The sequence below is a fragment of the Henckelia pumila genome, chromosome 2, assembly GCF_033568475.1.
Source record: "Henckelia pumila isolate YLH828 chromosome 2, ASM3356847v2, whole genome shotgun sequence".
In the NCBI taxonomy this organism is placed as follows: Eukaryota; Viridiplantae; Streptophyta; class Magnoliopsida; order Lamiales; family Gesneriaceae; genus Henckelia; species Henckelia pumila.
The window spans coordinates 146,765,063-146,780,114 of NC_133121.1; the positions used below are offsets into that span (position 1 = coordinate 146,765,063).

General features: G+C 34.8%; 1 protein-coding gene across 1 annotated transcript; it reads right to left on the reverse strand.

Annotated features, from left to right (window-relative positions):
• Positions 1 to 8,128: 8,128 nt before the first annotated feature.
• Positions 8,129 to 8,821, reverse strand: LOC140878641 (uncharacterized). Its single transcript, XM_073282256.1, has one exon. It carries the CDS (start codon positions 8,819 to 8,821, stop codon positions 8,129 to 8,131), a length of 693 nt encoding a protein of 230 aa, XP_073138357.1.
• Positions 8,822 to 15,052: the final 6,231 nt, after the last annotated feature.

The window sequence follows — 15,052 nt, forward strand, 5'->3', positions numbered from 1 at the left end:
TCCATTCTCTTTTTCTCCAAAAAAATCCACAATATTTAATCGATTTGACTGCTTGAGTTTTCTCAGAATTTCTTGTATTTGTAATGGGATTCTGATTGAGCTTCTAAACAAACCATCGTAAACTAATGCAATAGCATGCAAACTAAAAAAAAATTAATGCTTGATTTGATCTGACCTTGAAAAAGTGTAGAGCGGGGGGGTTGGCCTAATGTGTGACGATGAGGAAACAGTAAAGATTCCCGCGGCCAGCTCTCTTCTCTTCTTTCTCTTCTCAGCTGCTATGATATTAAATTTGTTAAAACAAATGATATCTAACCTATTCCATAGACTGCCTACTCTACTCTACTCTAGCTTAGCTAGCTGTAAATAATTTCCTTCATCGATCCATCTCTTTCTTAGCTGCCCACATGCATCTCTCCCCTTAGCTTTTTATTCACTGTTTACAAATGTGAACTAATTAATTGTCTTCTCTCATTTTTGGCCCAACCCCTTTCTCTCCTGCCTTCCTATAAGTAACATCCAATCCCCTCTGAGTTTTTCTTAACCACATGCATACTGTTCCCATTATATTACTTCTTTATCATTTGTTTTCTTTCGATCCCCTTCAATCCAATTCGATCGCCATCCTCTTAATTCCTTGATTTGAAGTTTGATTGATATATACATTTATATGGTGCATGTGGCGACTGGGGATGCGATTGTAATGGCGAGTCGACGAGGGGAACAAGTGAAGCTGCCAGCATGATCTATCTACGGATGGATAGATATACTTGTGTGCATGCTTGTACTGTAACGCTGACCGTAGCTAGGTCATGCTCTGACAGCCTCACTCCTTCCCCTTGCCTGACCAAACGGGGTTTTTCTATGATTCATCGCGTGAAATTCATCCGGTGGATTTGGGCTATTTTTGGCCCGGGCCTCACACACAAATTGTGTGGGGTCCGAGCTCCATGAACGATGGATGTTGCACCGGGTGAAATTCACCCGGTTCAGCATAGAATGGCCCGACCAAACGCAACATGCGTGTTCTCTTAACGGGTTTTAATTTCTTGATATTTTTATTGCTGTTCTTGATATAAAAACATATATATTTATATATAATCTTTGTAGTTGTTAATCATCACTTATGGAGTCGAATTAATGGTACGTAATAAACTCACCGATATATAATGCTAGCTCTATGGTTAATACTTTTCAGGGCCTAAATATATATTTTCCAAGAAATAAAAATATCATTTTTTTGACATTTTTCTTTGTTTGTTTTTTAAGGGATTAATTCTTGGGACGTCATTCATGCTGCGAAAGTGGAAGTCGATCGGAAGATCTTCATACTGCGGAAGTTTTGGTCCATTTGAATTAATCGGTTAAAAGTGAATGCAAGGCTAGTTTGCTTGAGCCCATGATTATTATTAGAGCAAAATGGCAATATATATATTCATGCATTAAATATTATCATCAAATAAGTAGTACAGTTTAAAGAATAAATCATAATATATAATACACATGTTCTGTTTATTTTTTCATTTAAAGGAGTTCGGATTTTATTCGTGTCTGTAATTCTGATTGAGTTTGCCGGGAGTAATATTTTATAAATGATTTTCACATTGTCTTAATTTTTTTTTTTATGCTAATATCAGTGTTTTTGGGACGACACATAAATGTCGATATCGTTGCTTCTTTCCAAAAATTTATTTTATTTGAAACTAGTATTTGAATGCAATATGGTGCGATTGCACAGTCTGTTTTTCTAACGAAAAGTTAAAAAAAAATGAAAAAAAAAATCCATCAATTAAAACAAAATTAACAAATAATCAACAAAAAAACTAATATGTACGTCAATTTTACAAAGACGAGAGAACTTTTGTAAACATTAAGTGACAAAAGATGAATGACATTTTAGTAAATAAAAAAAATCCCAAAGAGCTAAAGCCCTCCTCCTTGACAATTGCTTTTAGACAAATTTTTATGAGACGGTCTTGTTAGAACTTAACGAGGAGATTTAGGTTTTATTGGCAACTTTAGTAATTTAAAGCGATTTTGTTAGTACGCAAGCGGAAGACTTTAAACAATTAATAATAAGTGCGGTAAATAAATGCGTAATGTAAATAAAGCAGTAAAAGGGATAAAGAGATGTTTATGGAAGTTCGACGATAAATCGTCTACGTCTCCCTTTCTTGGTTAATATCGATTAACCAAGGATCCACTAAAACTTCGAACGTCTTGGCTTTGATGGCTCCAAGGATAGCCGTACAACTCACACGATCATTGCGCCGATACAACTCAAACACTTGGCCTTAAGGGCTCCAAGGATAGCCTCAACACAACACACGTGACTTCACACTCAAGTGTTTACAATGACAGCACAACACACTTGGCTTCACACTCAAGTGTTTACAACAACCAACTCACAAACTATTTTTACAAACACTCTCAAATATTTGAATATATCACACACACACTTTGATAGAGAGAAGATTGTTTGCAAAGTAGAGAAGAGATGAGTTGGAATATCTTCAAATGATCTTGGAAGACCTCTATTTATAGTTGGTAAGGATTTGAATCTGATTTGAGTGCATGGAGCGTGTGTTGGAAAGTCAAGGAAAGACAAAAAATGTTCGGCGCCGCTGTCTTCTTCAAAAATAGCACTGTGCAGATTTTGTGGAAAAATCATATCTCACAATCTAACCGTTGGATTGATCTGAAATTGTGACTGAAGCTTTAAGGCATCTTGATCTTCATTTTGAACGGTGGAGATTTGATTTTACTGAGTCAAACAGTTCCAGTAAATTTTGGAAGTCGCTACATCATATTTTCGCATCTTGTTCTGCGCTACACATTTGAAAAATTCATATCTCCAAATACATCCGTTGGATTGATCTGAAATTTGGACAAAAGTTGTAAAACAGCCTAAATTAAATCTGATTGGTAAAGATTTGATTTGGATGTCTCAATCATTCCCAGTGATTTTTTGACGTTGAATCTTCATAGTTTCGTTCCTTGCAGAGTAGGTATTGTGCAGCATATTTGAAAAAATCATATCTCTCAATATAGCCATTGGATTTATCTCAAATTTGGACAGAAGATTTAAAACTTCCTCATCTAGATTATGACTGGTCGAGATTGGATTTTAATACATATAAAATTCCCAGTAATTTTCGGAAGTTGCTGCTCCATACTTTGGCTTCTTCTTGTCCATTTCTTCATATCCTCATAACAATGTTTCATGACATCCACATAACATTGTGTCCATTATATGAGCAATATGAGACTTCATAAATACATTGATAGTTTCAAAATAACTTCCAATAATTTATTTGTTAATAAATCTAATCTACAAAATCTCACTTTAAATGGTTAGTAACAATTAACCGAGTTTTGTAATCATCAAAACATAATATTATGAGACTTGTTAATGCATTAAAAACATTAATCTCATCACACGAGATTTGTATGCGTTTAAGGCGTATCAGGTCTCAAGGGTCATTTTTTTTAGACGAGTCTCTTATATAGGTTATCCATTAAAAAATATTACATTTTATGCCAAAAATATTACTTATTATTATAAATATGAGTAGGATTGATCCATCTCACGGATAAGACCGTCTCACAAAAATGTTACTCTTGGTTTTATTGAGACTGCGTGAATAAAAAACAATAAGTTGATGAGAGTTCGCTTATTGGGACTAAGAGCATGTACACAGGTGAGATGGAGTTGATATGAGAAAATTGATAACTTTATTGCATGATGATGTCAACGATGATAACTTCATTGCTTGGTTTTGCGAGGGTGAAATGATGTTGTTGAGAGGATGTTGAAATATTAATTTTTTAATTTATTAAATATATTTTTATTGAAACACAAAATAAAATTTCACAAATAAAAAAAATAAAACAACAGATAATTAAATTTTAAAAACTATAGAAAATTTAGATATAAACAAATAAATTTTTATTTCATTAAAATTTAAAAACTTACACATAATTAAAATTATATTATTATTAATTTTACATTTAATTTAAAGTTATATTATTATTAATTTTATTTTTAATTATTTAAAACGGCCAAATTAAATCTGTTCGTTCGATCTTTAACGGCCAGATTTATCTGGCCTTTGGATATTTATTTATTTGTTTTAAAAAAACAATGCAGTGGGTCCCGCACAAAAAAATAATAAAAAAAAGAAAGCAAGGGCTTTCTCGCACGGAGGGACCCGCGCGAGGCCCACTGCTTCCTCGCACACAGATAACATCCGCGTGCAAGATTCTCGCCCCTTGTAGGGGCGAGAAATGAAAATGGGCGAGGAAGCTCACTTCCTCGTGTGGGCTTCCTCGCCCATTATAGATGCTCTAATATGTTAATGAGACTATGTGAATAAAAAATATTGTGATCATTAAAATTTTGAGTAGAATGTGGAATACTATTGAATAAAGAATAATAATATATTTGGTTTAATTGATTGAGTTTGAGATAAAATCATAAATTTTTTTCAGTAATTAGTAAATATATATAAAATATATCTAATATAATATTGTAATTTCATTTAATGATTTGATTGATATTGAATAAATAATAAACACAAAAAATTATAACTTAACATTTGGTTGGGTTGTAATCAATCCAATCCTATAAATCAAAATAACCAAATATAATCTAATATTTGATGCATGTGATTACATAAGGATAATTATATGTTGTTTGACTGGTTTTTTAATCCATAGTTGCTAACCGCCGGCCCGTGAATTGTAGAAGGTATTTTCCATTCTATATATAGTTAGCCAAGATTACCTCCATTTACTCAACTACCCTTTACCTTAAAAAATCATCTAAATTTCATTATCTTCTTTCATATGACGGCAATTGCGGTGCGAAGTCATGTGACACGTATTTCGAGCTCGAAACTCCTTTTTTTTTTTTTCTTTAATAGGCTTTGAAATTCTTCACTTTGTGGAGGTGCGAGATCGTATATTTGAGAAAATATTGTGTGAAATTATTCGAGATAACGATTTGCCGCTGATCTTTGAAGGAGAAATTTAGATGCTTTGGTCACATATTTGCCGCAAAGAAGCTAGAGTGTTGAGTCCCAGATCTGGCCCAGATGTTGTGTCGACAAAGATTTGGTGACCAAGGGGGAAATTGTTGGAAAATAAATTTAAATTTTTGTGTTTAAAAAATAAAGATAAAATAGACGATTGATAAAAATAATTCAGCTGGACGCAGACAGACTTAAATTATTAAGGTTACTCAACTGGATAGATCAGTTCTATCCTGAGCTCATTGTATATTTTACACAACTGATCTAAAGAATTCCAACTGAACGAGAGCAGAATATTTTTGAAAACTAAATTCGACGACTGAACTTGATACCTTGACTGAATCATGACTGGATGATTATCTCAAGTCAATCAAGGTTACTCAACTAAAGACCAGACAACTGCCATTTATCAAAGAATAATCAAGAAAATCAGTTGCATTATATTCAATCCGATATTCCCTAGTTATCAGAGTCAAGTTAATTTGAATTGCTATCATTTTGAGAGACAGAGAGAGACAAAAGACCATAACACACTCTACAACATCGTTGGTACGCGGGTTGTACTATTCCTTAGAAATTATCTCTAAGACTTATAGCTCAAACCGCGGGATATTAATGTGAGAAACGAATAAATTTTTATGTAATTTTGACCGTGACAAATCGTGATTATAAATAGGGATGAAGATTAGTTGAGGGAAGAATTCGAACACTTTGCACTCAAAAAAGCTATTACCGTGATCAAGATTTCATTCGACTTTTCAAAGTTTCATAGTCTACACAAGGGAAAAAATCCATTTTCGTCCTGTAATTTTACTTGTTTTCTATTTTAGTCCTGTAACTTGTCAAATTTTTATATTAGTCTTCTAACTTTTAAATTTTGATTATTTTGGTCCTACTTCACCGAAATGTTTAATTTTGACCGGAATTTGCTGACTAAGCCGATAATGTGGCAAAAAAATTGGGAAAGTTTCAATTTTAAAAAAAAATCATCACACGTCACCTATCTTTAACATTATTAAACCAATTAATAAATAATAAAATATTAAAAAATATCATTAAAAAATAAAGGTGAAAAACACGACTTCTGCCCAAATCAAGATCCCCAACTACTGATATCGCTTAATCCCTCGATAAACCCTAAGCGATGAAGACACTGGGTGGCCCATTCACAATGAACAAAAAATAATTCTCACAATAAAATTGCAATGAGGAATCAGTCATTGAAGGATGCTATACAACCCCCCACTAACTACAGTTTATTTCGTTTCCAAATTTGCATTATTCTGTTAATTTTGTTCACATTAGATTTTCTTATTTGATTTGTTCTGAAAGTTTTGGCATAACACATTTGTGAGTCATTGTTTTAATATGAGAATGATGGGTCTACTTATTTTAAAATTAATAATTTGTGTCTTTGTGAATTAAGATTACATCCCTTTTGACGGTTTATGTTCACATTCTAGTTGCCACATTTACTCATCTGCTCTATTTTAATGCATGATTTTTTGGCCTACTCAGTGTATTATTACTTTTATCTGCACATTTTTTCTTTATATATATTTTTATTTTATGAAACTTGTGTGCAGATTGGACGAAAGAGAATGAGAGTGATGGAAGAAAGGGTAGACTTTGATGATGCTGGGAATGAACAGAACGAAAGTGATGATAAAAGTGATTTTGATGAAATCTTGTATAGTGATTAATCTTGTGAGGATGATGATTTAAACTAGGAAGATTTTGTTTTTGTGTTATGCTGAATATTGTACAAACTTAGAAGATTTCATTTTTCGTGTATTTTATATAATCAATTTGGTGGTTTGTGTACTGATTAAAAAAAAAAAATTGATTCATTGTCCAATGAATATACTTACATTTCTGTTAGACAAGTTCATAGTAGTATTCCTTTTTAAAATTAAAAGCTTGTAGGTTGTAGCAGCAGTGTATAAAAGGAGAAAATATGATTGCCTATATTTCTGATGAAAACCATAATCATTAAAGAAAAAACTTGGAATAAAATATGCAAGCAGGTACAAAATAATGTTAATGAGAATTTAAAGCATGATAAAAAAAACAGGGCATGCCTCATTTAATTAAGCACGAGGACTTGCAACAAGATACATGCTTCTGGACATAAAACATGACTTCTCCCTTGCAGCAAGATACATGCTCCAAAATGTATTACATATTTCATTGTTTCAAGGAAAATATAAAACACAAACAAACACATTTCTGATCACTTTCAAGGCTAATTTACGAACATAAGGAGTTCGGTCATCAAAACACATTTATAAAAAAATACTTCAAGTTCACAAAATTGATGGAAACAGTCCCATAAGTTCATTCTTCGGTCCCCTTTCCCTTTCCTTGATCTTCACCTTTATTTTGCTGCACGTTTAACTTCTGCTATAGTTGAAGAGAGGCTGGAAAATGACACAAACTTTTTTCCTCCTTTTATGATTGGCTTAGAAGTTGTGCATGATTTTGTGATGCAATTTTCAATGCTTTGAATGAAACACCCTCCAAGGAAAGGATCAGGTTCCCTGATATTCACTTGTACGAGATTTTGGCATTCTTGAAATTGTTGATACATTGATGGAGGAGGAGCTGCCACTGGTTGCTCAACTTGTTGAACATGAACTTCATTACTGCCCTATTATCATTATTAAACAAACATTCATGTCATTATTAAAATACTATCAGAATAAGAAAAAGTTATGCTATGAAGTTCATAAAATAAAGTAATCACAAGTTTGTTTTTGTTTCTTTTGATGGGTGCTGCTTTCGAACCACCCCATGTGTCTTCTTGGAATGATGTCTTTCTCCTCACCTACAAAAATAAAATAATAATAAAAATATATATAAACATTAAATCCAAATTTAAACATATAATCGTACATGTAACTTCTGGGGCCTTTGACAATCTAGCTCTTGTGTTAGTTGGCTTATTAGTACTTCTGATGCAACCATTTCTTCATTTACCATTGGATTTGGTGGTGGAATGTTTGAAGTGCATGTTTTTTTATTGTGGCCTTGAACCCCATATTTGCTGCATTTAATTGTCTTCTGTTGTCTCCTCATGCGATTCTCATTCAACTTCAGCACTTTTCCTCTTTTCCTTTTTCCCCCCCTCTCTTCAACTTCATCTCTTTCTCTCCTCCTTGCTTTTTTGGCCTCCCGACAAATCTTCCAACATTTGGTGGCATTGGAGGAATTTGGTCAGTTGGATTCCATTCATCCCGCCCATTTATTGGCATGATTGCAGGGGCATACACCATCCTGTAATAATCCACCCTGTAGTACTTATGTGTGAACTCATAGTAATCTAAACGTTGTGCATCAATGGCACTTAAGGCATGCTTGCAAGGGATTCCACTAAGATCCCATTTTCTACAGCCACATGTTCCATTTTTTAAATCAACACTATATTGTCTCCCATCATGACAAGAAACTTGGTAATGAAAATTATCAGACTTAATCGAAATACAATCTCCAAGTTCGGCAAAGTTTTGGTCTATCACTTTCTGAATTTTGGGACAAAAAGAACCTGCCCATCGCTGCTCAGCCGTATCCCTATTAACTTGCATCCTTTTCATTAGATATTCAATTATCCACTCGCACATTGATAATATTGGCTTGTCCCTTGCCTCCAAGATACTGCTGTTGAAAGATTCACATCCATTATTGAGTAGCATGTCACATTTTGAAAAGTCAGTAACGTGCGACCTACTCCATTGGTTCGGTATCTTATCATTAAACCAATCTGCTGCACATTCATCGAGATCCCTCATTTTTTTCATATTCCTTCCAAATTCATTAACTGTTGTGGCCATAGCACATTTCCATAAAGCACATTTAAAAGCTTGACCTCGAAACCCAGCATTTTTGAAATTGGAATGAAGGTGTCTAACACAAAACCTATGATCAGCATTAGGAAAATTTCATTAAAGGCTTGTATTAATCCCTTTTGTTTATCTGACATAAATGTCCACTCATAATCCCTCTCAATATTCAAATCCATCTTAAGTAAAGTGAGAAACCAGCCCCATGTATCCCTTGACTCGCTATTCACAACAGCAAAAAAAATAGGGAAATTGTTATTTTTAGGGTCAACACCTACAGCAGACAATAATACTCCCCCGTAAGGACCTTTAAGATGGCATCCATCTACTCCAATGAAATGCCTACAACCTGCTCGAAAACCAACTTTTAATGCTTGCAAGCATAAGTAAAACCTATCAAATCGATTCTTACCAGTTGAGTCGTCCGTGCCTATTATAACTGTACTTACCGGGTTGGTTCTTTTTATTTCTTCTGCAAAGTCCCAAAGCAATGAGTATTGATCACGTGCCACACCTTCAACTAATAAAATAGCTTTCTTCTTAGCCTTATAAGCTTGATGTTTCGAAACATGACATTTTATTTCCTTCATGACATCAGTCCTAAAACCTTTCACATTTCTCTTAGGGTCAGATCTAAATTTGCTTTCGTACTTCATGGACAACCATCCGGACTTTAAGTTTTTCACATGAAAACATGGTGCACAAGTGTGTTTAGGCTCGTATATCCTAACTTGAAAAGTGCACTCATCTTGTAGCTTCAATGCATGAAGCTTCCACCCACATTCCATATTAGCACACTTAGCATACAATCTAATCTTGTCATTTTTTGTTATGTTAATGCTCCTCTGAGTTTTTATGGCATGTGAGTGAACCGCATGCCTCAACTCTTTTTTTGTGCTAAATAGCATCCCCATCTCAAAAGTTGGATCATATAATTCTACAGGATTGAAAACAGGAAAACTCTCATCATCGGACCCATTATCACGTATGATCAAATCATCATCACTATGACCCATTTTCTTCTGAACAAACATGATATCCCAATATTCACTTGGCTCCCCTTGTGATTCAAATTCCTTCCTAAACCACTCACTTTCACTGTCAATGTTTTCATTGAAAAGTTTGTCATCTTCACAAGATTCATCACCATACAAGCTTTCATCAAAATCACTTTCATCGTCACTTTCGTCCTGCTCATCCCCAGCATCAAAGTTTACCCTTTCCCCATCACTCTCATCCTCACTCGTCCAATCTGCACACAAGTTTTATAAAAGACAAAAATTATTAAATTTAAAATAAGTAGACCCATCATTCTCCTATTATTTATTTCATTTTTTAGAAGAAAAAAAATGACACACAAATGTCTTATGCAAAAACCTTGAGGTATACAAGCTACCAAAATTTCAGAACAAACCAAATAAACAAATCTAATGTAAACAAAATTAGCATAATAATGAAAATTTAGAAATCAAACATATTGTAGTTAGACGAGGGCTGTATAGCATCCTCCAATGGCTGATTTCTCATTGTAATTTTCTTGTGAGAATTAATTTTTGTTCTTTGTGAATGGGCCACCCAGTGTCTTCATTGTCTAGGGTTTATCGAGGGATTAGGCTATATCAGTGGTTTGGGATCTTGATTTGGGCAAAATTCGTGTTTTCACCTTCATTTTTGAATGAGCTTTTTTAATATTTTAATATTTTATTATTTGGTTTAATAATGTCAAAAATAGGTGACGTGTGATGATTTCTTTTAAATTGAAAGTTTCCCAATCTTTTTTGCCACATCATCGGCTTAGTCAGCAAATTCCGATCAAAATTAAACATTCCGATGAAATAGGACCAAAATAACTAAAATTTAAAAGTTGGAAGACTAATATAAAAATTTGATAAGTTACAGGACTAAAAAAACAACAAGTGAAGTTAGAGGACGAAAATAGCTTTTTTCCCGTCTACACAATTCAAAAGTACACGTATTCGAGTTAGATATCTGATCATTGTGGATCACATTTGTGCTAGAACATTCAATTGTTTCATACACTTTTATAATATCAGTCGAAGACTGAATTTGTATTGAGTCTAGGAATTTCAGCTTAAGTTAATGTTAACTCCTTGCTGAATTGGGGTTGTACAAAGTGTTGCATTACTCAAAATCTTCTAGTATAAACCTTTAAAGTGAAAGAAAGGGTGACATAGGAGTTTCAGTCTCCAAACATTTAGAAACAAATTCCATTTTATTACTTTTCAGTCAACCCTTATTACCTTGTGGTCTATCTGTTAAGTTGATCTTATTCCACACATATCTTTTGCTGATGAATTAATATAAATAGTCAAGAAGAAAACAAGTTGTTTAGTTATGGCTACTACTGGACCAATTCATTAATTCGAAGAAAGTGCAAGTGGTGTATTGAAACCCACCCCCTTCCACACACACTATCTGATCCTATCACCAAGTCATTTCACACTTTGTTCTAATCTATCAGTTGACCTGATTCCATACATTTACCTTTTTTTTCAATTGATATCAACAGTCGAGAAAGATAAAGTTCAGCTGCCAACCCAATTGAATTAAGTTTCGAAGAAGAAAAATTTTATAGTGTGTGTGTATTAAACCAACCCTCTCGCCCCCCCACTACACACTCATCCGACCCAACAAGTTGAGTAAATGTAAGCTATACAAACCACAACTGAACTCAGAACCTTGACTGAACCTTAACTTAATGGACACTTCAACTAGTCAAGAACGTTCAACTGGACCCAAGCATAACTGAAAATGACTCAAACTGATGTACTCAGAGAATATTCAAATTTACCAGTCACAATCTCAAAGGACAATCAGTTGTGCCAAAACATTTTTGGATAAAGTTTTTCGTACATCCCAACAGATATGTTGAAGGGCTGCAGGTGCACTACCAAGTACTATGGACATATATGATGACGTGAACAATAAGACAACAAAACGACTACTATTTTTTGAAGCAAATTAGTTTTGAAAAATTTGCCCGTTGCAGAAGTTCTTCTATAAATAGGAGGTGAAATTCAGTTGAGAAACATCTCCAATTTTCTAAGCATTATCAAGAACTTCCAAGTTTCTAGAGTTGACTGAATTCTCATACACTCAAGATGAAAGATCTCAAGCACACGCTTCAAGTTCTTATCTGATCAAATTTGAAGGATCATATTTGTGCAAGTCTTGAGTTGTAATTCTTTGTAATTTACATCAGTTGTATACTGTAATAGTTCAGTCGATACTAGGAGTTTCAGTTGAGGCATTGTGATAAGTCCTACCTGAATCGGGGTTTTACAAATCGTTGTAACTCTGAAAGTTTTCTAGTGAAAAAACCTTCCAGTGAGTGAAAGAAGGGATGTCGTAGAAGTATTTAAATCTCTTAACATTCATAAAAATATTGTTGTTTATTTACTTTTAATAGATCTGATTTCCAGGTCACTTATTCAGTTTTTCTAATCTGTCAGTCGACATCTTTCCACACAATTTTTGTTGGTTAACTGACATCGACAATCAAGAAATAATAGTGGTTCAATCGACACATCAACTAAACTAATTTTTGAAGAAAAAAAGTTCATAAGTGTGTATGCAACCCTCTCTACACACGTTTATGATCCTAACAAGAACACTGAAGGATTATTATTTAAATAAGTGATTATTATAAAAGAAAATTATTAGAAATTTGATTTAAATATAAAAATAACGGATATAAATAATCAAATTTTTAATAAAGTGAATTCCCAAAAAAATTTGTTAAACGACCAAGTTTATCGTTGAAAATTTGTGAATGATTGAATATAAGACAAAATTTGAAAATGCCATTGGATTCCATATTTGGCTACGGTCCAAAAAATCCCTTGCTAGTGTATTATATTTAAAAAGAAGACAAAGACCCTGTTGGTATCAAAAGCCAGACCAAAAAAATATTTGTTTTTTAAAAAAAGTGATTTTTTAGTTTATAAGGTGTTTGAATGATCATTTAAGTGCTTAAAAACACTTTTTAAATTCAAATTTAGAGCTTTTTCCAAAGCCCAAAATTAGAGCTTTCTAAAAGAACTTTTTTTTTAAAAAAGTCTATGAAATCCAAACGGGCTCAAAGACACATGACATGCTTTGCATATATAACTATTGGCTATTTTTGGAACAAAGTGTAGAACTAACGAGAGAATGATATTTTCATATATCTCAAAATGATTACATAGGATGTTTATGTACAATAATACAAACTTAAGAAATATAAAGATTACAAAAAATAAAAGATTACAAGATAAAAGGAAACATAATATACAATAAATATACAATTAATTCAAATAGGTCCTCTCAAGATGGTTGAATCATAGAGACACCAATCTTGGAACATAGTAGACGAAGACGAGAACAAGATAGCGGCTTTGTAAAGGCACTAGCCAGCTGGTCAGAGGACGAGACATGAGAAACACGAACTTTGTGGCTCTGAACCAGCTCACGTTCAAAATGATAATCCAAAGCAATGTATCTTATTGTATATGTTGATGAATTGATTCTCACAGGAAATAATTCTGGCGCCATCCAGGACTTCATTGATCAGTTAAGCTGTCGGTTCTCTGTCAAGGATCTTGGCTCCTTGTCTTAATTTCTTGGGGTTGAAGTGGATTCCTATTCAGGGGACTTCCGTCTCTCACAGAAAAAGTATCTGCTTGATATCCTTACGCTAGTTAACATGGCAGACTCAAAGCCGACACAGTCTCCTATGGCTTCGTTCCCTGCGCTCCACCAGTCTGATGGCTCGCCCCTTCCCGATGCCACTGTGTATCGTCAGACGGTTGGTAGTCTACAAGATCTCTCGTTTAATTACCCAAATATTGATTTTGTTGTGAACAAGTTGTCTCAGTTTATGCACTCTCTATCCTCTGTGCATTGGGGGTGGTCAAGAGGCTCCTGCACTACCTCAATGGTACGCGTTCCTATGGTATTCTTCTCCAACTTCAAAATTCTCTATCACTCCATGCTTACTGTGATGAAGACTGGACTGGTAATGTGTATGATCGCACGACACCAGAATCAAGGATCCAGTCAGATGGAGAGGATGAGATAAGCGTGTAGGCAGCAGCATGGGAGGCAGGCTATCCAGGGTAGGCGCATTCGTAGGTTCAGAAGCTGGCATATATTAAATTTTGGATAGAGGCGGGCAGAGTGGCACTGACGACTTCAAAGCTAGCAGTGCCCAAGATACGGGCACGATACACGCTGACCAGATGCCGATTGGTTGGGATTTAGCGGCGGCCGAGAGAGCCAAGAGCTAGGATGGCGGCTGACGACGACTGACGACGGACGACAGTAGGAGCCGTTAAAGAGATCAGAGGATAGTGTTGTGTCTGGAAGTAGGACGGTAGCATCCCAAAGAGCAATAAGATGAGATTCATGATTGAGGAGTTTTTCATGTAACTCCTCAAACAAGATTGCAGTTTTCTGCGCCTGGATGGCATTGGCGAGTTCCTTGTAGTCATCATCTAGACCATGGAGAACCTTGATGGTAAGGTCCTCAATATCAAGAGGTGTATTCATGAGAGCGAGTTCATCAAATCCAAATTTGATGAACTGCATAAATTCAGTAATGAACTGAGATCCCTTTAGCGGATTTTGAAGTTGCGTATTGAGTTGAGTGATGCGACCACGAGAGGGCTTTACATAGTGAAGGCAAGATTGTTCCAGGCTGCAGAAGAGATAGTGAAAGTTGAAATAAACAGAATTAATGAAGGAGAAAATGATCCAATGATGATACTCAGGATCAGCTGGTCTTGGCAGATCCAGAAGGTGTACTCAGGATTGAGAGAGTGAGTGGCGGTGGCGGCGGTGATGGTCTTGATCGGACAAGGATGAGAACCATCAATAAAGCCAAGGAGATCATGACCTGTGAGGAGGGTCGTGAACTGCAGTCGCCAAGAGAGGTAGTTCTAAGACGTGAGCTTCAAGGGCACGTGGGCAGCAACATTGAAGGAGATTGGAGGATAAAAAGAGCTGGTGGAAGCCATGGAGTCGATCGAAAAAAAAGAGGAATATTTTCCGATGACGGGATAGCGGCGACTGGAGGCTAGGGTTAGGGTTTATTGGCATAGTCCGTGGGCTCTTAATACCATGTAAAAACTAATGAGAAAATGATATTTTAATATATCTCAAGAATGATTACATATTAGG